Raw genomic sequence first — 23,783 nt, forward strand, 5'->3', positions numbered from 1 at the left:
TTCCCAAATCGTGCCTTAAACTATAAGCAATTAAATGACTGTATTTCTATAATAGGCCACTTGAGTTCAAGTTCAGTATAAAACTTATATGAACCGCCGTTGTGAACATACTGAGCTGAGTAAACAGGAAGTGTTTGTCCGAACCCAACCGGTTTTGCGAGGGAACGCAAAAAACTTTACGAGAGAACGCAAAGTTTTGCGAGGGAACGCAAATGTTTTGCGAGAGAACGCAAAAGTTTTGCGAGAGAACGCAAAAAAATCTGAAAAATATTTTTCCTCCCACCCTGAATTTTTTTTCACTCACTCTGATTTTTTTCACCACCATGTCCCTTAAGGGGCTCCGTAGAATGACACATTTTGTGTAAGAATTTTTATCGACCACCAGATGGCGGAGTAGAGAACTGTATCAAAAGCTTCGAACCACCAACGCAGTTTGTTGTAAAAGCCTCACTGCTTCAAAAGCCTCGTTTAGCACATCCCTAAATGAAAGTGTCATCAAGTTGGCAACATGTTGACAATTCAAGGGTCATTATGTAGTTATCAGTTTTTGGACTAGTCTATGGTGCAAGCAGAAATACATATCATTGTTTAATTATAGGCAATTAAATCATATGCTGCTCTACTAATCACTAATATGAAATTAACTACATAGACCACTACACGATATTGTTAACATTGTTTTCAGTGTATTTTTAATGTGCATTATATTTCCTATTGCTGTTTTCACCATAACAAACATAGTTACAGCCAGTTAAAATAAAACATCAAGACAAAAGTGAAACTGCCAAATTAAAGCAAACGCTTATTGCCATAATGGTGACATCATCATGTTATCAATAAACATTTTTAGAATGTTTTAGAGAATGTTATCCTACCTTTTAGCAGAACATTCTGGGAACAAAAAATAAATTTTGCCGCTGAAAACATTCCCAGAACGTGAAACATTTTTAGCTGGGATCCTTGTAATGTTTTCCTAATGTGGTTGAGATAATGTTCTTCATTAGTTACCATGAAACATTGTGTCAATGTTTTATTAAGAATATTGTCTATTCTGTTACCTAAACAACATCCTCAAACTGATGCAATTAAAATGTTATAGTTTTGTTAACACATCACATTATGACAATGTTTTATAAAAACATTCTGGTATCTCAGACCTCATGATATCCTTATAATGTTTTACTAATGTGGCTGAGATAATGTTCTTCTTTAGTTACTTCTTTAGGTACGAAATTTAGGGGTCAAGGGTCTGTCCATATAAACTTTCTTTGTCCACTTCACAAAACGGACACAGCCCTACTCAGGGTCGATCCAAGGAGATACAAAAACTGATCCATTTCAGTTTTTATTGTCATTGTATTGTGTTATTTTGATTAGATAATATCAAGTGTTCTAAAATAGAAGCAATTAAAGCTGGAGAGTTTACATACAATATACATACAGTATCTAATGTCAGTGGTATGGCATTTGTGGATATTTAAAGATGTATTTAAGCATGACTGATTGGATTTTTAACATTAACTACATTTAACTAAGGTTAATAAATGCTATGGAAGTGTTGTTCAGTGTTAGATCGTACATTTCAACAGTTACTAATCCATTTTTAAATTTAAAGCTGTATCTCTTAAGATTCATTAATGAACGATGGGTGCATGCGCGTAGCACTGAAACCCTATTGTAATTGTTAGAATGGCCAAGGATCAGTACTCTCCATGTAAAAAAAAAAAAAAAGATAACCTTGCTAAAGGAAACAGCCTGGTCACATCACAGAGAGAAGAGAGGGGTGGGGCGAGCAGAGCGCATTTGCATTTAAAGCAGCCTTGACCAGAATGAGATGATTTTTGCAGAGCTGATTTTGACAAGGTTAAAAGGGTGTTGTTTTACACAACCATTGAGAATTTTTAACCAAAGTATATTATAGACTTTTCATTAAGAGAAGGGGTGGGCTATAATAAAAAAAAATGGCTATAATACTAAAATGGCTATAACTTTTGAACGGAATGAGATATCTTTGCACAGCTTGGCCACTTGGTTGTGCTATAATAAGGAAAACATTTTAAAACGCCATAAGTACACACACACACTTGTCTTATAGACATGAAAATTGGTAGGAATTGTCTTGGTCCAAAGCGCCACAAGTGGCTATGAGGACATTTGCATATCTTAAAAAACATGGCTGCCATAGGCCGATGAATTTTGAGCATCTATTAGACAAGCTTAACAGGGGTCGAATGGAACGAAACTCAGTGTGCCTGTTTGACTCATGGCCCTAAAGGTCAGGTATGTATAACTGCAGACAGAAGACCTCCAAAATGCGGTGTGAACTCCAAAAGTGGGCAGAACCTCCAAAATGGGGCGGGGTCTCATTGTGCAAAGACTTTCACCATTGGCTCTGGCTTCAGCCAACTGTTATTGACTTACATTTCAAAATAAAACTTTATAAATTAAATTCTAGTTGATCTAAAATAAAATAAAATATGCTATATAAATAAATATGCTCAGTGAGAGCAGAGCCCAAAGCTCGTGGCCAGTGGTGTTCGGACTGGAGTTTGAACCTCTGCTTAATGATATAAACATGAATCACCCATCAGCGCAGCACAGGGGAAAAGTTTTACTCTGTCGTTTTGTTTTAAGCAACCAGGGGAACCAGTGGGTCGTAACTCGCAGGGTAGGAGGGGGTCGTGACACTGGGTGTAATTAAAAAGGTCCTATGGTCCGGTTGGGGAGTTACGTAACGATCCCACCATGCAGTCAGTTTCATTGGTTAAGGTTAGGGTCAGGTCCTTAGATTCAGCTGTGGGGCAGAGTTTGCGCTGAAGTCGATTGGGGGCAAAAATTTTGCATGCGTGTCATGTGCCCTATTTTGTAGCACCTACCCTGTTTTGGAGTTCCCGCCCCCATTTGGAGATCTCCAGGCTGCAGTTATACCCTTCTCCTAAAGGTCTGTGAGAAATTTGAAAGAAACTCGCCACTGGAGTGGGAGGCGGAGTGGGGGGGCAATATAGCATTTTTCAAGGGTGTAAACAATTGTACTTTTTTTTTCCGCACATATGCAAGATGTTCATATCATACAATAGACCAGCGGTGGCGAACTCTGGTCCTGGAGAGCTGCAGAGTTCAGCTCCAACCCTAATTAAAACTCTCCTGCCTGTTGCTTTCTAGTAACCCTTAAGACCTTAATTAGCTTGTTCAGGTGTGTTTGATGAGGGTTGAAACAAAACTATGCAGGGCTACAGCTCTCCAGGACTGACGTTCGCCACCCCTGCAATAAACTGCCTCATTACAAACAACTTTGCAATGCTCTGGACTCCCTAGATCAATAATTATTAAATTTTTTTTTTTGAAATTTACCCTTTGGGAGGCTATAACGTAGTTGTTTAGAAAAAGTACCTGTCTAAATGAAGAGTTCAGATGCAAAACCAGCTAAAAGCCATCTCAGTCAAAAATGAGATAATGGTACTGAGTGAGCCACCTATCATTATTATCATTATTGCATTGGTACAGTGTCTGTAATATATGTAAATTACTCTTTTTTATATTCATTATCCTAACACTTGGTAAATGAAGATAAGGTAAAGCTGGTGTTTACAATCAACATGCTTTAAGAACAAGACGCACATGCACCTCTGTTGCATTTGCAAAGCATTTATTATAAGGAAAATCCCACAACATAATGTATAAGCGAGGCTTGTAGAAAAAAGTAATCGTATGAGAATCAAAGACACTGCTTTCATCTCCACACAAAGACTGAATTTGGATTAGTATTCTACCATTACCCTTTTTGCCATATCTTTACAAGAGGAAATACCATATAATATTAGATGCGTTAACATTTTAAGAAACAGATTTAGTTTCAGCACATTTAAAATAGAACAGATGCTGATAAAGAGCCCAGATCCATGAGATCAGCTGTCGTTCTCTGCAAACACAAACATCAACAGTAATGAACAATCCAGCCTGATGAGTGAGTTCATGAGTAAAACCAAACCAAAGCTAATCAATACATTAGAAAACTAGCACATGTATGCAGTATCACTACTCTGTACAGTAGCACTTACATTTAGACTCGCAGGTGTACGAGATGTACAGGTACTTGAATGTGCCAAAACATGGATCTGAGAAGACACTGTTGGAGGCTAATATGGAGCAGCTGTTCTTCCCTTCACATCTACAACATAATAAAATATAAATTAATGCAACAAAAACTTGATTTTATTATTATCATTAAAGTAATTTGATTACCCTGCTGGGAGAAAACACTTATGTTTGTTTATAATATGGTTTGGGTTGTTGGTTTTTTCAGCAGGGCAAAGACTAAATTACATGTGGAAATTTGTACATTGATCATGTAAACTGACACATTAGCGACTACTGTCTCTGTATTTAAGGCGTAGCAGTCAGTTTTGGCAAGCTGAGAAGCAGGTCGTCCAGCAGAGCATGTACTGTCATCAGTTCGGCCGTAGTTAGCGCTGTGAATGTGTATGAAAGTCCCATCATCTGAAAAAAAAACATTTTACCATTGTGTCATAAACTCTATAATGTATTGTTAAATAAAATGTTAAAAATACGCAACACTTAAGAAAGAACAGAATACACACCACAGGTCAGGACACTCGTCTCATGTTCACAGACCAAACTTGAACCTACATTAAACAAAGAGTTTTTGTAAAGCAATAAAAAAATAGATCACAAATGATTTGTGCGAACATAGACGGATATATGTAGATTGGGAGGTGCATTCCATTCACAAACAAATGTAATCCACTGCATCTTCAGATGTAGATGTTGGAACTCAGATGTTGGGAGTAAATGACGACCACTATGTTCATTATTACATCCAGCAACACAACACCTCAATCACTCAATCGGAGATATTCTTGTCTATCTTACATCCCTGCTCCGGCATCGAAACAATGGAGGTCGCACTGTTACAGCTGATTTAAGGCGGGTCTGAGGTAAGATACTCATGTCAATCAACTATTGTGTGGCGCCACACCGACAGGCATCTGAGAATGGCTCGATTTTTGAAAAAAGGGATATCATTTTTATAGATTAATTAAAAACCACTGCATGGATTTTAATCATTATTGGGTAGATGTGTACATACACTGCCAACACACATTAATGTTCAAACAACATATAAAAGTGACTTTTCTATCCGATGACCCCTTTAATAAGTTTTAATGAATAAGATAGTCATCATGAGCTGATATGGTCACAAAAAATACATTTTATGTTTAGGTTTTGCATAATCAACCCTGTGAAACTATAGCATGCATAGAAAATATTGCTCTAATAATTACAGTGAATGAATTTTAAATCTATGTATCTATGTATCTATGCATATAGAAATTCGAAGCTCATACTACTGCGACACACATAGACATCAAGAACCAGCATATGAATCTCAGCAATGGTGGCAATCAACAATGCTTAATGCATGCTGGGTAACATCATAGTAAAAACTTACATCAATGCACCTTATTAAAAAAACTGTCACCACTGTATGTCTAAAAGTGTTTATGTGTTTGTCTAAAAGCCTTAGTCACTACAGTTCTTTATTTTTTCACAATTGTCATTTAATTCAACACTTAATAATCCCATTAATTTGAATTCTTTAACTCTTTGAAAGTTCCACCTCTGCTCAAGTGATTAAAAACTAGGACTCAATACTACTAACCAGGTGCCCAAGTTCTGCACTAGAGGAAACTCAATGGAACGACAACTTTTTTTGCAAGAGCTGCTGGAATGCAGGGCAAAAATAACATTTAACTTTGACTAATGTGCCGTATTAAATAAGGTTTTTGAATAAGGCTCTTAAATCACAATATTCTGAACACATTACCTGAAACAACTGAGTAGGAAACAAGTTAATAAATACTCACGAATTGCAGGTGGGACACAAAAATAGGAGATTGCAAGGTACTTGTATGTGCCAACACAGGGATCAGTAAAGGTCATACGTGACGCAAACACCAAACAACTTTCCAGACCATTGCAGCTTCACATGTCAAAAAAGGAAGTCTTACATTAGTCATTGCATCTTTATCCCAACTAACAAAAATATGCTCTAAGAATGTTTTGCTAACATTACCATTTCTAATAAAATAATGCCTAAAACTTTTCAGAAAAACGTTCCATGAATAATGATTTTGTGCTGACATTTTGAGAATGCTATTAGACTAGACAACTTTGAACAAACGTTCTATTAACATTATTGGAATAACGTTCATTAACCTTGCCAGAACGTTCCCTGTTAGCTGGGACTGAAAGAAGATCATGAACTTGATCTGAAAATTATCTGTTTTACCTTTTGGACACAGTAGACAGTGCATTGGGTGAAAAGCATGTAGTGTTTTGGAGCTCACTTGATGGACGTCCTTCAGAGCAGGTGAATTTATCTGTACGTCCATAGTTCGCAGTGTTTATCTGTATCTTACCATATCCTGCATGGAAATAAAAAATGGCATTTCTTAAATTAGTAATCTAATTTTTTAAACAAAATAATGAATGTGAAAATTGGCTCACCGCATTCCAAGAAATTGAATTCACCACCACAAGTCACACTTGTTTCTGGAAGATGTTAGAGGACAGAAGACACAGAGAAGGGAATTATTAATAAATAATAATTAAAAAAATAAAACAGGAATTGAAAGAAGGGAGAGAAAAAGTCCAAACCTGCTGGGATGCAAATGTACTCGGTAGTGTAGTACTTGTAGGTGTCAGGACATGGATCTCTTGGCGCAAGTCCTGGAGTGTTTGTCTCACACTCTCTCAGTCCATTACAACTGTTTAATGATAAAGACACAACTAATATAACAAAATATATAGGGTATCACGGGGCTAAAGGCACACCCTAAGAAACATTTGCTTTTCACTGCACCTAAAGTGTATGATTGCAGAAGAATATATACGTTTCTATTGAACATTTATGGAGCAACAGATTTTGTGTGAAAATAAATCATACAAGTTGTTTAATTTTTTTTTAAATCTTATAAATGTATGAGGTGGCAAGGGGGGGCCTTTTACCCCACAAATGGAGTAAAAGGCTCACCAGCATGGGGTAAAAGGCACACAGTATTGATATAAATACTTTAGCTAAAATAATATATATATATATATTTTTTAATAATGTCTAAGTTAATACTTGTTCAAAAGAATCACTGTAGTTTTTAAGTAGTTTGTACTATTTTCTACTTATTTTTATAAGTCAAATAATTAATTTTTGTTTAATAAATATACTGTCATTAAAATATGTTAATATAAAACATATTTTAAAATGCAGAAACAAAATCATTTTAAAATGTAAAGATTCTGAAAGCATTGAAGGAGATCCCATAGTAATTGAATATAGATTTACAGTAGTAACAACAAATTATATTTTTGCACGTGTATCTTGAAAAGCTAGTTTTGAAATGTAAGTCAGTATCAATAAGCTGAAGCCAAAGCCAGTGGGGAAAGTCTTTGTGTGACGAGACCCCGCCCCATTTTGGAGGTTCTGCCTACTTTTGGAGTTGCCGCTCCATTTTGGAGACATTCTACATACTTGGGCCTTTAGCCCCGTTGTACCATAGTAGTAAGCCTGAGCTAGCAAAAGAGTCATAGTTAGGGCCCAAGCACCAGTGGTGTGAAGACCCTATCGGAATTGCTCTGTTTATTATTATTATTCTGATTTTTCTCCAAAATGAATTGCATTTTTGAGGGCCTAAACACGTCTGAAGTGGTGAAAAGTTACATCTGATGTAGGTTTCAGAAGTGGGTGTGGCAAAAAGGCTTTTTTAATTATATTTCACCTATTTCAGTTATTTTTCATTTTTTCTGCAAATTTTGAGTCATTTTTGCCATTTTCAGGAGTTCTATTTTAAAGAACTCGTAGAGATTTATTTAGATCAACACCAAATTTGGTCAGTGTAATCAAAAGCCCTTTGTGAGTTTTCATATTCCCATACATGCCCATATTCAGTTATAGTCATAGCGCCACCTGTTGGCAACAGGAACTGACATTTTTTTACACTGTAACAAACTCCTCCTAGAAATTTAATAACATCACCATTATATTTGGTCAGTCTAATCTAAAGGCCTTTGCGATAATAAATGGTGAAGATCTTGAGTTTTCGTTAAAGGGTGTGTCCTTGGTGGCCTGACAAAGTTCAATGTTTCACCATTGAAAGGGAAGTTGTTGTAACTCAGCCATACAATTTCAGATCTGCCTCAAACGTCATGTTTGATAAGAGTCCTGGCCTGAACACATCTACATGACAATATGCAGCTATAGTTATAGCGCCACCTGCTGGCAACAGGAAATTACTTGCTTTACACTAAGTAAAACATGCATTGCCCAATCTGAACCAAACGTCACGTTTGGTAAGAGTCCTGGCCTGAACACATCTAAAGGCCAGTATTCGGTAATATTCATAGCGCCACCTGTTGGCAACAGAATATGTCATGTTTTACACTAACTCAAACATACCATGTTCAGTCTGCGCCAAGCTTCATATGTTTGATAAAAATCCAGGCCTGAAGACATTTACATGACAATATTCAGTTATAGGCATAGCGCCACCAGCTGGCAGCAGGAAGTTGGGCACATATAAATGACTTTGACATATTCCTCCTATATTTACCACTTTAATGAATGAAATATATACTAGTAAGTAAGATAACCACAGAGTGAACAATAGAGGCATAATTCTACCCATAATTCTTCTGTCTGGAATCACAAGCACCAAGACAATGAAAAATGTCTTACCGTTTAGAGACTGCAGAGACATCCACTGAACACTGAGTATTAGATATTTCAGATGGTGTTCGATCAAAACTGCATATAAGGCTGCTTGTGCGGCCATACGTTGTTGATTGTACACTGATCACACCAGTATCTGAACAGAGCACAGTTTCACAATGGGATACTGTTAAAACAACACCAATAACAATTGTATATATAACTAAATTAGTGTAGTTTGTGAACACACTTTTAAGTTGACTTGAGAAAGCGTAGCCTGAAAGTTTGAAACAGTTAAAAAAGCTTGAAGTAACGTGTTGTAAGCATGCTCATACGATTAGCATGTTGCTAGACTCTAACACAATTACACTGTAAAAAATAAAAAACACAATTTGTTGAGTCAGCTTAAAATAATTTGTTACCCTGCTGCCTTAAAATTTTAAGTTCAGTCAACTAAAATAAGTTTAGTCAACTTGAAATGTTAAGTTGTACTAAGTAACAACTTAGATATTTGTGTTTGCTAAACTTCACAGTTGGGTAAGTAACCCAGCTGCCTTAAAATTTTACTTAGTATAATTTAACATTTCAAGCTGAATAAACTTTTTTTGAGTTGACTGAACTTAAAATTTTAAGGCAGCTAGGTTACAAATTATTTTAAGTTGACTCAACAAATCGTTTTTTACAGTGTAACATGTTGGTGTTTAACATTTTTACAAACATGTTTTAGCAAGTTTAGTGTGATGGCATGATTTGCTAACAAGTTGCTAACGTGTTGTTAGCAGATTTTTAGCATTATTAACATGCTGTAATATCTTGCATAATTAACATGTTAGCATGTTGGTACCATGTTTTAGCATAATTAACATGTTAATATGTTGTTAGCGTAATTAACAGGTTGCTAGCATACGGTTAGCATGTTTAGCTTGTTGTTAACATGTTGTTCTACTTTTCTTATTACTTTTTATTAAAAAAAAAAACAAAATTGGCCATCTTACACTAATGTTCTCTATTTCTACTCTTTATAATTTTAATTATCTAAAAGATAGCTTAATAACAACTTGACATGATTAGCAGGATTTTGCTAGCATGTTCCCAACATGATTAACATGTTGCTGGCATGTTGCTAACATGATTAGCATGTTGTTAACATGTAGTTGGTATGCTTAACTTTTACAGATGTAAATACAACAAATTCATGGCAATGAATTTCTTAAAAAGCCTCTAGTGAAAGAATGTAATAAAGTCATATTTAAACGGTTTTTCTTCTCCAAAATATTTTTTAAATGCTTGATGCATGGATAAAAAAAAAACTGTTACACATATCAACCAAAATTGTGTTGAGAGAAAAAAATAGAGGCAAATACTTTAAACTTTACTTTAGTCAGAACAGTTCAAATTATATATATATATATAAAATTTACTACACACATTTTTCTTAAATTAATCGTGATTAATCCTACAAGTTTCTAATGATACTTTTATATTGTAATAATTTCACATTCAATCTTCAAATTAATGTAGAACAACATAAAGAAAGTATATTTTTAATATTTGTTTAATGCCATCTTTTTATGACCGAAGGCAAATCACTGTCTGATTCCAACTGATGTTTCTATGATTTTTCCCCTAATATTTAACCATTGACTATTACCATTCAACATTACAGTATAATTGAGAGCTTTCACTTGTCACACTTTTTTTTTTAATTTAGTTTTGCTACAGTGTGTTAATTATTAAAGAGAAATATATTTCATATATGCCTATTCTTCTTATATATGTAATTTTGTTTTGTTATTTAATCCTCTTGAGACATTTAATGTCTTTTATTTCAGTTGATTTCATCTAAGGCTGTGACTGGAAGTCAGTTGTAGTAATTATAAATAATTTGTAATATTATTTCTTAAATGGGAATTTTTGTTTTGATTAAATCTACATATTTTTGTTAAGATCAAAAATAGAATTTAAATATGTATATTTAAGAAAAATATACTTTCATGCCAGGTTTGATAAAATAGTTTTCATAGAAATATTGTTTAGTGCAAGTTATTTATTTTTCAGTGACTAAGTCACTGATAGTCATTAAGCTAAGTTATATTATACAAAAGTTTTGACTCCCTCAAAGAAAGTCTATGGGAATTTGATCATCTGTTTAACAAAAATCATAAGTTGGATCAGTTAGAAAAGATATAGGAACCCGAGTCAGAGCAGTCTGAAGGTCTGAGCCGAGTTTGGCTGTTTTAGTTTGAAAACTTTAGGAGAAGATACAGTCCAAATTTAGTCTTAGAAGACAAACCCTAAATGTTAAGCTTTCTCAAGCAAACTTTTTTCCACAGCTTACCACAGCTAAGACGATGGACAAAGCCATCACACGTGAATACGATCCCTGAAAAAAATGAAAGTTTGCAGCTTCAGGATTATTTGTCATTTTTTGTAACAAGGTGAGATTAACAAATTATATGGGAGAGAACAATAAACTCAGATACAGCAGGAAAACACTCAACAACAACGATAATGATAAATAAAACAATATAATAACAATAACGTTCTGCCAACCACTGCATCCAGTTTTATACATGTTTACAATGTATATGTATTTGCATGCTATCTGTCAGATTTTGGTGTAAGTTTATCAGTATTTACATATACAGTCTGATCTCTCACTTAGATACATATTATAAAACAAGCTTTACAAAGCACCTTTGCATCTTTAACCTCATGTGAAAATAAATAGGTCAATATAAGAGTCAAAACACTTATAAAAAGTTTTTTGAAATACACTTTTTGTATTTATGTTGGTTTCATGAATTTCATTGCACCTGCACCACAGGACATTTTATAACCGGAACTAACCTAATAATGTTAATAATAATAATTATAATTTTAAAAAAAAAATACAGTAGTGACATATTCATGCCACAATCCACACAAACAACAATTGCGAAATTTAAAACTAGGCAATTATGTGTAGTAATCTTTGCTTAACTGCTGATTGACATGGACAAATGAAATACCTGCAGATATCAGCAATCCTGAGTTCAAAAGCATCACTGTAAGAAAACAACAAAAGATAAATGATTAAATCCCTGTGCAATGCTAATCTTAAAGTCATTGACTATTCTCAACCCTAAATTTAACCCAGAAAAGAGCTGCTCAAAACTATACATTAGTGTTCACTGTGCATCTGATTTTTCAGTTTATTTAGATGAATTTAGAAACTTACAGGTAAGCAGGAGGACACTGAGGGAGAACATGGCTCTGCCGCCGCTGTCGAAAGTGTATATGTAGTTTCTGATGAGCTAATCCATTTTTATACGGTCTGTTTTCTGATTACTCAATCAGATAAGAATCACTCTGCAAATGTTCCTGTAAACGTATTCAGAAAGCAAAGACGTCTGTATTAAAAATGTGATGTTGAGCAAACACTTCATATTGTTCTAGGAACTTCCTGGATGCTTTCATACATTGTTACACAGAGGTGGGACTTTTAAGTCACAAGTAAGTCTCCCAAGTCTTAAATCCCAAGTCCTCAAAGTGTTAAATTTAATTAGATAATTGACTAATTAAATGATTGTGCATTAGTGATGAACACCTGTTGTTAACAATCAGCATCACTAAAGAAAAGACAAACACAAGAACTACAACTGACTTCAGCCTTAGCCTTGGATGGAATCACCTAAAAAAAAACAAATGCCACCACAATTGTGGTCAGTGTTTGTTTTGTTTTTTTTTTCTTTCCTTTTTCCTTCTTCCTTCTTCTTTTATTTTACCTTTTATTTATTCAGAGTAGTTTCCTTTTAAACAGTTGCAACATTGTTTTACAACAAACATTTGTGCATTGCTAAATCAAACCTTGGTTAAATAGCAGATTACTTTATATTTGTTGCTTATAACTCATGATGAACATCACAAAGTAGTCTCTTACTTTAGTTTATGACTGATATTGAGCTATTATTAAACAAAAAAAAAACTCCTATTAAACAAATGCCTTTGTAATATTTAAAATTTAAAAAAAAACTTTATTGGCTCAGGCTTTTAGACATGAACACATACCATGCAATCCTCAACAGTGGTTACAATAATGAATCATACTGCTGTGTTCAGAAAAACGAAAAAACAAGATTTCGGTTCGATTTTTTCTATTTTTTTTGGTTCACTTTAGAAAACAAACAAAGGACTTCAAAATTCGTTTTCCACATATGGGCGGTCACGAGACGCCCCTTTCCGCCGATTGGTCAACCAAATCTGAACCAGTGACATCATCCGTTGTTTCTCTGTTCCGTTCAACAAAATAATAGTCCTTTATTTATTTATGTCATTCTTTTTTAATTGCTCTCTTTATAACAACGAACAAGGGCAATAACATAATTATCGGATTATCGCTAATACACAGTGTTACAGGTTACATGTTGAGCAAATAATAACGTTATTGGCTTCTTCCATTACATTTGTTTGGATAGTCAAGAAAGATTTTTTTTTTTTTTTTTTTTTTTTTACTGTAGATTACAAACTGTACTTAGTTGATGATCCAGTGTAAAATACAGCATAAAATGGCAGTTTTTTGTTTAATCATTATCATTTTTAACGCTAATATTTAGCCAATCAGTGGATGGCCAAACAGTGAAACAGACTTTTCAAAAACCGAAGTGTTATAGCTATTTATCAACATTTTACCTAAGTGGCTGTGCACACTTATAACTTAAATCCTGGCAAAATGAATACAGTACAGTAAAAATTATATTCTCCATCCTTGGTACCTTCAGCCGATTTGCATTACAGTATTTGCACTGACCATCGCTTGTCAAAACTGAGCATATGGAAAGTTATGACTGCTTTCGCACTGTAGTGGGTAGCGCAGCTTCACCACTCGAATTTAAATCCATACAGCAAAATAAAACAGGCTGGGTGCAGATTAATATTTCTGAAATAAATATTTCTGTTAAATGCGTTAGGTTGCACAGAAGAGGACTATCATTTTGTTGGATTTTTTTTTTTTTTTTTTTTACTCATTTTAAAATAGAAATAGGTCACTACCGTACAAGAAATAACAAAGAAAACAACAACAAACAAAACAAATAACAACGTGACAAAAGCTGTAAAGCATTTTAAAGCCTTAAATCTATTTTTTGAACAATCGTAACTGCTTATGGACATGTAATTTTCTTATGGTTTTCCTATATTATTATTATTTTGCTAATAAAATAGGAAAATCATATAATATTACAAAAAAATGTAATTTTACAGAAAATAACGGATTTTTTCAAGTTGTTTTCTTTTATTTTGAATTGCAGTCAAAACTCTGTAAAATTATCTCTAAATTAACTATGTGGCTGTTATTTTAAGTATTATGACATTAATGACAAATTACAGTAATTTACATTTTTATACAGAAAAACTGCTGTATTTTTATACAGTATGTTTTCTGTTTTCTTAAATTACAAATAATGTAAAATTACAAAAAAAATCTTTAATTAATACAATAACAAATCCGTTAGATTTGATAAAACGATCAAATGACTGGCAGTAAAGTAAAATCGCCTTATTTAAATAAGCTGACAAACACTGCTATTTTACAGCTATTTCCTGAATTTAATGATCAAGCACCTTGATTTTAAAACAAAAGACAAAAAAAAAAAAAAAAAAAAAAAAAAACGGTCAAATGACTTCCAGCACAGGGTGCCAAACAAAAACCTTAAATTGAAAGTCAAATCTCTTTATATAAATAAGTTAACAACACTGTTAATTTACAGGCATTTCCTAAATTATTACAAACAAACACCTTCACTGTAAAATTAACTCATTAACTAATTAATTAATTACTTAAACATCACATGACTGACAGCAACAGAACATGAAACACTAACAAATCTCTCTAAAGCCCAGTATCTAGTCTTACATTATTTTTTTTTCATATAAAACTTCTTATCAAGAATTAAGAGATGTTTATATGCTAAAGTTTTATTGAAAAATAACAAAAATTACTTGTTTCTTATCATATGTTTTTACGCATGATGAATGGAAGCTTTTTGACACACACAAACATCAAGAATCAGCATATGAATCTCAACAATGGTGACGATCGGCAAAAAGCTTGTTTTGTGATGATTAGGGCTAATATGAATATTTTGTTGATTTTCACCATTGTTGAGATTCACATTCTTGAGATTCTTGATGTCTGTGACTATACTTATTCTTGTCTAAATGATTTTTTTTTTAAATGACATAAAAGCTTTCAAAATAAAAAAACAAGCTAGCTAATGGTTAACTGCACAAAATAAATCTTTAATTTCACAGAGAATGTTTCATGATGATGATCCAGACAATACCTATAAAATAACAATTTTTTTTTAAAAAAAGAACTTTTAAGAAAATGTAAGATATTGACTGTTTTTTAAAAAAAGGTCTTTAACCATTATTTGCATTAATGCTAAGCGTTTGACACCCTGTGCTGCCATGCGTTTCACCGTTTTTTTACGTTTAAATTTTTTACAGTGTACCCCAGTAACTTAAGACTGGTTTTGGGGTCCAGGGTCACATTTACAGAATTAATTTATAGGATCTGTGCTTTACTCTGAAGGTGCTTTTGTAGCAAAAAAAAATCATACAGTCATTGTTGGAAAGGGTTCAAATACACAAAAATCTTGGAAAACCTTGTTCAGGACAAACAAGGGACTACTACTATCACTAAACCAAAAAACACATGAAACATATGTAAACTGTTGAACAGGGTAATTTTTATAAATTCAGTTATTATTTATTCTTGTGGACTATATGTAAACGTCTTTTATGGGATAAAAAAATAACATGCATTTTGTATGATCCCTCCTATTTTGGTTAATTAACATTTTGCAGATTACGCAAGGTGCATGTAAATTTATGGTTTCAACAGAATATATTTTATACATAGATTTTATATATATATATAAAATATTTTTTGTCTTTGTTTTGTTTGTCTTTTTTACACGAACACTATTAAACTGTACTTTTCACTTATTTAATTTACTTTATAATTTACTATTCATTTATTTTTCATTATTGTCTATTCTGTATATATTACATATTCTGCTTGCTATTATTCATGTAATGCATTTATTTATTATGGTATTATACATATAATTTTTCCTACTATAAATCTATTATATTACTCATGTATCTCAACTTTTTAGCAACCGTCTTTTTTAAGGAAAGTAACAGTTTTAAAAACACGAGTGGGGTGTAACTATTAATTGTTTTATGCCGTAGAATAAAACGTGAAAGTATCTTGAGCTTGTGTGAATCACGTTCCTTATTTTAGGGGATTTAATCAAACTCCCGTTCAAAAAAACCCATTGACTCTGGGACGATGGAACCAGACGTGCTTAAATGTTAACTCGCTTCCGGCTTTTTGCCTACAAAGTGACGTCATAGTTTCACCACTCTCTTAAAACATTTTCCTGTCTAACACTGCAAAGCTGGTTTGACACAATCTGTACTGTGCAAAGCGTTATACGAATAAAGACAGGCTAAGACGTTTACTACGAGCTCCGATCTCTTTGTCCAGTAAAGGGTTAAGGAGCGACCAATGAAAAGTTCCCAGCATGCCCCTCTCATGAATATGATTAAGTACAAATATGATTAACCTAACATTATATCATACATATATACAGACGGGTTTCATATGGGAAAACTCAGTTACATAAACTATATATGACAATATTCACTGAATAAAAAAGAAAAACAATGATTCAAGTTTGTCACCACCACTCAGAAAGCTGTAGCTTGAATATAAACAAATGTGTGTGCAACATTTTTGTCTGATCCTTCTAGGGTAACAAAAAAATGATGATTGGTCTGATCACAAATGTTTGTGAGACGTGTTGCCAAGTTTACCTTGTTACGATTAAACACGTTGACCATCTGATTCTCATTGAAAAAAAATTAGGTTTGTTAGAGTATGTATGTTTAATGATGTAAGGTTTTGTTTAGGATTGTTTATACGTTGGGTTTTCGTTTGGCGAAGCGATATTACGGACAATATTGGAATATTACAGCAAAGTGGAACGAATTTTGGAATGTTTATTTGGAACGTTCGTGTTCAGTCGTTATGTGAAAACGTCATCACGTCGTGTGTACCACCCCACAGCAAGTGTGTCGTAAAAGCGTTGAAAAGTAAAGCCAAAACGTTTCTATCGCCCCCAGGTGACTGGTCCCAGCAAAAATCATAAATCCCGCTCTTCTTCTTGTAATCTAATGGATCGTCAGACGAACCCAAGTTGCTCCTTTGAAGTATGTCTAAAGTATGGTTGGAGGAAAGTAAACAGAATATCTCCTACTTCTTTAGACTTGAAAAAAAAAATTCAGGCTGCATGAAATATTATTAATCAATTAAAAATTAATGACAAAATATCAAAGGATCCTAAAGAGATTTCAGAGTATTGCTCCACCTTTTACCATAACCTATACGCATCACAATGTGACACTAAAGCTTCTAGTGATTTCCTAAATTCAGTGGGAGGGATTAAAACAATAAATAATTTAGATAAAGTTATGTGTGGCCAACCTATTAATTTAGAATAAATAATCAATTCAATTTATAACTTAAAAACTAAGTCTCCCGGAACTGCCGGCCTAACCTCTGAATTTTATGTTATTTGCTGAGCAGCTAGCCCTTTTTCTTTTTTTTTTTTTAGGTTTATTTTATTATTATTATTATTATTATTATTATTTATTTTTTTATTATTTTATTTTTTTTGTGAAAGTCTAATTTCAGCCTCCCATACCATGACTTAAAGATTAATTATCCTTATCCCTAAGCCCAAAAAAGATTTAACTAATTGGCAGACAATCTTTTGAATAATGATTATAAATTAATTGCCTCTATATTTGCTAAAAGAATTAAATAGGTGTTAAACTCAATCAGGTTTTATAAAAAACAGACACATTTCGAATAATATAAGGTTGGTATTAGATATATTAGATTATTCATATTTAGTCAATGAAAATGTTTTATTTTATTCTTGGATTTTCATAAAGCTTTTGACCCTGTCGAACATAGTTTTTTATTCTCTTCTTTTAGGGTTTTTGGGTTTGGTGAGTTCTTTTGTGCAGCAGTTGAAGCCCTGTATAATAATGCAAATTGCTCAATCAAACTTAAACATGGAGCTGCATAAAACCAGGTATTAGACAGGGTTGTCCTCTGTATCTTTTGTTGTTGTTGTTGTTGTTGTTGTTGTTTTGCTTGTAACCCAGTTATTATCTGTGCATGTTAAAAAGAGTATTCTTAAGGGTGACAATTGCAAACTGAGAAATTATTATAACCCAGCTAGAATTTTTCAACACTCTGGGAATGTTTTCAGCTGCAAGTTTTATTTGAGTTCCCAGAATGTTCTGCTAGAAGACAGGGTAACATTCTCTAAAAACATTCTACAAATGTTTATTGATAACATTATTATAACTAAATGTGGACTTACATTGCTCAGAAGTCAAATTTTGGGTGAAAGTGAAAACACAATCTTTGTTTGATGTGAAGGTCAAGTATCATTAAATAACTCCAAAAACAGCATTACCAGCTTCACTTATTTTAAACCAGATTGAATTTATTTCATACATTTACACAAGTTTGTTTAGTTTGTTTTCTTCAGTCCTACACCGCTCGTCTCCTCTGATATAACGCGTGCGCGCTCCCGCGTGAACATTTGCTGAACAGCGACCCCTGTCACAGTTTGTGACACCGGTATCGCGAGATTGCTATTCTCGCGAGGCGCAGTGGAATCGCTCATGCTGTTAATATGGCTGCCGCCTGAAAGTTCCATGTGGTATTTATTTGAGCACTAAAACGTAATTGGGCTGTCATTAATATTAGGTCGTTAATTCCATTGTATCAGTTTTGCGCTGGAATTTATGTGTTTACTGACAACTGTCCAAAGAAGCGGCCAGAATGCAACACGACGACGTAAGTAAAGCGTTTTAAGACAAGCTCATGAAAACAACGTATCTATCGACAAACAACACGGATGATTAAACTGGTTGTAATGTTTCTGTTTTATCAGTAACTCAGTGTTAAACAATGTCAGTGGTGAACGTTGAGATTATTTTACATTTTGATATTTTGCATATTTTCAACAACTTTGACACTGAATCATCTTTTAAAGGTTATATGGGACCTTATCGGCAATAAGAGTTTTTGTTCCTACAAAGTAAAGTAAGTATATAGTACTACACCTTTATAAACTACACTGTTCAGACTCAGAGTTGTATTTTATTCTTACACACTATCAGTCAAAAGTTTTTAAGATTTGTAATGTTTTTTTAAAGAAGTCTCTTCTGCTCACCAAGCCTGCATTTATTTAATCCAAAGTGCAGTAATATTGTGAAATATTTGTATTATTTAAAATAACTGCCTCTATTTAAATCTATATTTTAAAATGTAATTTATCCCTGTGATCGAAGCTGAATTTTCAGCATCATTACTCCAGTCTTCAGTGCCACATGATTTGCTGTTCAAGAAACATTTTTTATTTTTATTATCAGTATATAAAACAGTCAAGTACATCAGGACTTGAATGGAAAAGATCAAAAGATCAATGTTTATCTAAAAATAATAAGCTTTTGTAACATTACACACTACACCATTCAAAAGCTTTGAGTCAGTATGTTTTTTTAATAGAATTTAATACTTTTATTTAGCAAGGATGCATTAAATTTATTCACCAAAGAAACCTGAACAAATTCTACTCAGCTGTTTTCAACATAATAGTAATAATAATAAACGTTTTTGAGCAGTAAATCAGAATATTGGAGTGATTTCTGAAGGATCATGTGACTGGAGTAATGATGCTATAATTTCAGCTTTGAAATCACAGGAATAAATTACATTTGAAAATATATTCAAATAGGAAACAGATACTTTAAATAGTAAACATATTTCAAAATTGTACTGTTTTGCTGTAGTTTGGATCACATAAATGCAGGCTTGGTGAGCAGAAGAGGCTTCTTAAAAAAAAAACATTAAAAATCTTACTCTTGGTAAAAATCTAAACTTTGGACTGGTAGTGTGTGTATGTGGACGAATGTGACATCTAACTGTTTCATTTCTTGTCATTGTTGAAGAACAAAAACTCAGCAGTTCTGTCGAAATGAATACAACATCACAGGCCTCTGCAATCGCAGTTCATGTCCTCTTGCCAACAGCCAGTATGCTACTGTAAGAGAAGAGAAAGGTAAAAAAAAATGCACTTCACAAAAACAGTTACAAACATGGTCGGCACTCAGTTTCCAACAAAATGTTTCAGAATATTAATTTCTTGATCATCACAACTGTTGTGTTTCCTTAGGCCTGTGTTATCTCTACATGAAAGTTATAGAGAGAGCAGCATTCCCTGCTCGCATGTGGGAGAAGGTATGAGAACCAAAATGAAAAAGACACATTGATTATTTGATGTCTTTCAATATTGAAATGTTTAATAAACCTGTGCTACTCTCGCTCAGGTGAAACTGGATAGAAACTATGCGAAGGCTTTGGAGCAGATTGATGAGAACCTGATCTACTGGCCGCGGTTCATCCGACACAAGTGCAAACAGCGCTTGACGAAGATCACGCAGTATCTCATTCGAATCCGCAAACTCACACTGAAACGACAGTGAGTCTCTTTCTCATTAGCTTATGTTTCTAAATATTTTCTGCAATCTGTGCACTAGTGAACATTATCACAGCATTGCACTGAAATGTCTTTCATCTCACATCAAAACGTCAAATTCAAATATTTCATTTACATTTGATAATTTTGTAAGTAGCCTTTTCATAAAAGCTCATCAAGGCTTTAGTGTCGCATGATCCTTCAGAAATCATTCTAATATGCTGATTTGCTGCTCTAGAAATGTTTGTCAATGTTGAAAACCGTTCCACGATATTTTTGTGGAAACTGTGATACATTTTTATTGTCAGAACAGCATTAAGCAATACGGTTTACTGTATATAATCTCTGACATGGTGCCTGTTTTTTACTTTCCAGGAGAAAATTGGTTCCACTCAGTAGAAAAGTAGAGAGACGAGAAAAGAGGAGAGAGGTGGGTGATGTACTGATCATACATGAATTACTGAATGCGTCACGATTTGGTCAGTTACCCGGATGTGCGGCCATACTAGCGATACTCGGATGTAAACGACAGCATTGATTGCAGAGTTAATGTACTACTGATTATGTTGTTCTGCTAATTTATGCTGTGTAAACCACAGAAAAAACGTGTGGAAATCATATAGAGAAGGACTTTGTAAGCAGGAAATGGTGCAATATTTAGACAAATTAAAGTTAATAGGTGGTAAAAATACTTATGAACAGTATTTATTAAGATATTAGCCTAATATTTAACCTAACTAACCAGAAATAAGAACAAACATGAATGTTGTTAAGATTCTTGCCCTGGAAATCCTGGTTCAGTTTGGCCAACCACAAACGCCTTTTGTTCCGCAGACATTTTTTTGCATTTTCACCTTGATTTGTTATAACTTTTGGCAGTCTGTTGTTCTTCAAATGTTTTTCCCAGTCTTCAATAATCAGCAAAATATGCCAGTTTCGTTCAGCTCAGTGGCATTGTTTACGCTCAGTGCCGCCAATATGGCCGACTGATGACGCGTCGTGAAAACGCTCTGTATATTCCCACCTTTGTATTTTTATTTAGTTTGAGCATTTAAACAGTCCGACCAGTTTTTTCCTCTCTCTTTGGATCAAATGTGGAGTTGAATTTGTGTGGTATTAACTACTTTTTCCATCTCACCAACAGGAAAAAGCTCTTATTGCTGCTCAGCTGGAAAATGCCATTGAAAAAGAACTGCTAGATCGTCTAAAACAAGGAACGGTAAGTGTGTCTTCGGACATCTCTTTCTGCTTTTGTGCTAGATCAGTGATTGCATTTAAAGTTTTCTTTTTTTCCCCTTCGTTTAGTACGGAGACATATACAACTTCCCCATCCACGCCTTTGATAAAGCTATGGAGAAACAGGAGGAGGAGACTGAATCCGAGGAAGAGGAAGAAGAGGAAGATGATGAGGTATTAACTATTTTTCTGTCAGCTTAGTGTTTTCATTGTTTGTATTCACTGCTTTTCAAAAGTTCGGGATTGGTAGGATTTTTTCCTTTTGAGTCTCATGCTCATAACGGCTGTAATATTGTAAAAAATTAAATGCAATTTAACTTTTTACCTTTTCTAATTTTATATATTTTAAGATATAATTTATTACTGTGATGCAGAGCTGAATTTTCACTATCATTACTTGAGTCTTCAGTGTCACATTATCCTTCAGTGCTGCCTAATAGTTTTGTAAAAACTGTCATGCATTTTTGTCATTCATTCTGTTTAGTAATTTCAGAAGAATGGCATTTATTTTTAATAATCTTTTGTAGTACTATATATGTCTTTACTGTCTCTATCTATTTAATGCGTCCTTGCTGAATAACAGTATTAAAATTATCCTAAACGTTTAAACAGTATTGTTTGTTAATGGTATAGATTGTGGTGTTATGTTCTGCAATGTTTGTGCACACTATTAGATGGGGTTAATATTATTATTCAGATATTTAAGCGATCTTGTTTCTGTCTTTCAGGAGTCTGGAACGAGAGAATTTGTTGCTGATGATGAGTTTGAAGAAAGTGATCTCAGTGATTTTGAGGTAATATTTGACCTAATAATTTGTTTAAAAATTAAATTCCATTAAAGGAGTAGTCCACTTCCAGAACAAAAATGTACAGATGATGTACTAACCCCGTTGTCATCCAAGATGTTCACGTCTTTCTTTCTTCAGTCGTAAGGAAATAGTTTTTTAGGGTAAACATTTCAGGATTTCTCTCCATATACTGGACTTCTATGGTGCTCATGAGTTTGAACTTCCAAAATGTAGTTTAAATGCGGCTTCAAAGGGCTCTAAACGATCCCAGCCAAGAAAGAAGGGTCTTTTTTCTAGCGAAACGATTGGTTATTTTCTAAAAAAAAAATATATATATATATATATATATATATATATATATATATATATATATATATATATACTTTTTGACCTCAAATGCTCAACTTGTCTAGCTCTGCCATGCGCATGCATACTCTATGCAGTCCCGTTCAATACAGTGGGGGTATGTTGGAAAACTCCCATCTCATTTTCTCCTCCAACTTCAAAATCATCCTTCAAACATATGTTTGTCAACATACCCTAACTGTATTGAACCGGATTACCCAGAGTACATGCAGAGTTAGAGAAGATGAGCACTTAAGGTTTAAAAGTGTATAAATTTTTTTTTTTTTTTTTTGTTTTTTTTAAAGAAAATGACCGTTCATTTTGCTAGATAAGCCCAGTTTCAAGCCCATTAAAACTGCTCGCAGGCACCATAGAAGTCCATTATATAGAGAGAAATCCTGAAATGTTTTCTTCAAAAAACACAATTTCTTTACGACTGAAGAAAGATAGACTTGAACATCTTATATGACAATGGGGTGAGTAAATTATCTGTAAATTGTTGTTCTGGAAGTGGACTTCTTAAAAAAACATATTTAATATCTCAGAGAGTAACATTATTTCAACCCGACCGTGTTTTACAGGATATGAACAACCTGAAGGGCAGCAGTGATGAAGAAGAGGATGCTGAAGAGGAATCCAGTGAGGAAGATGAGTCTGAAGAAGAGTTAGAGGAAGAGAAGACCAAGGCCAAATCAAAAGGAAAGGCTCCACTCAAAGGCCCGATCAGGAAAAAACGGGCCTATGTGGAGATAGAGTATGAACAAGAGACAGAACCAGCTCAGAAAAGCAAGACCACATAGAGACTAAACTGCATATTATACCAGAGTAGCTCTGCTCCTGAGTGGAACATTTCCAAATCTTGAAATATAACACCTTTATTTAATAACAGTGTACATTGGTGTGTGTCTGTACACTCCTGTCTAAATCTCTAATGGTGGGATTGTTTGTACATTGACCTGTCTCATCTGTACTTATGCTGTTGCAAGCATAAGTTTATTAAAAATGTTGCATTGTGTACTTTTGGATCAACTTTGACCCATGTTCATAAAATAAACTATTTGAAATGGCATTCATGCATGT

At 33.7% G+C, this 23,783-nt stretch overlaps 3 protein-coding genes and 1 non-coding gene across 4 annotated transcripts in view; 2 read left to right on the forward strand and 2 right to left on the reverse strand.

Annotated features, from left to right (window-relative positions):
- Nucleotides 1-11,958, reverse strand: part of LOC127169353 (rhamnose-binding lectin) — a 94,162-nt gene extending 82,204 nt beyond the window's left edge. The window contains exon 1 of the mRNA XM_051116664.1: nt 11,943-11,958. The gene's annotated coding sequence lies outside the window, so the exon portion shown is untranslated. The remainder of the gene's footprint in view (nt 1-11,942) is intronic.
- LOC127169355 (L-rhamnose-binding lectin CSL2) lies at nt 3,630-11,989 on the reverse strand. The gene is made up of 12 exons (XM_051116665.1): nt 11,943-11,989; nt 11,734-11,769; nt 11,061-11,105; nt 8,750-8,879; nt 6,679-6,788; nt 6,529-6,573; nt 6,311-6,446; nt 5,886-6,001; nt 4,599-4,643; nt 4,359-4,497; nt 4,059-4,168; nt 3,630-3,919 (listed from the first exon to the last, which is right to left on the reverse strand). Coding segments are annotated over exons 1-12 (945 nt in total). The 5' UTR covers nt 11,974-11,989; the 3' UTR covers nt 3,630-3,917.
- Nucleotides 11,990-16,515: 4,526 nt separating this feature from the next.
- On the forward strand, nt 16,516-16,621 carry LOC127170373 (small nucleolar RNA U13). Its single transcript, XR_007828358.1, has one exon. It is a non-coding gene; the product is annotated as a small nucleolar RNA U13 (small nucleolar RNA).
- A 1,833-nt stretch (nt 16,622-18,454) lies between these two features.
- On the forward strand, nt 18,455-23,770 carry mak16 (MAK16 homolog (S. cerevisiae)). Its single transcript, XM_051116668.1, has 10 exons — nt 18,455-18,650; nt 18,850-18,899; nt 19,808-19,917; nt 20,032-20,096; nt 20,186-20,337; nt 20,710-20,764; nt 21,479-21,553; nt 21,640-21,744; nt 22,299-22,364; nt 23,285-23,770. Exons 1-10 carry the CDS (start codon nt 18,636-18,638, stop codon nt 23,501-23,503), a joined length of 912 nt encoding a protein of 303 aa, XP_050972625.1. The 5' UTR covers nt 18,455-18,635; the 3' UTR covers nt 23,504-23,770.
- Nucleotides 23,771-23,783: the final 13 nt, after the last annotated feature.

Source organism: Labeo rohita, chromosome 8 (genome assembly GCF_022985175.1).
Source record: "Labeo rohita strain BAU-BD-2019 chromosome 8, IGBB_LRoh.1.0, whole genome shotgun sequence".
NCBI classification, from domain to species: Eukaryota; Metazoa; Chordata; class Actinopteri; order Cypriniformes; family Cyprinidae; genus Labeo; species Labeo rohita.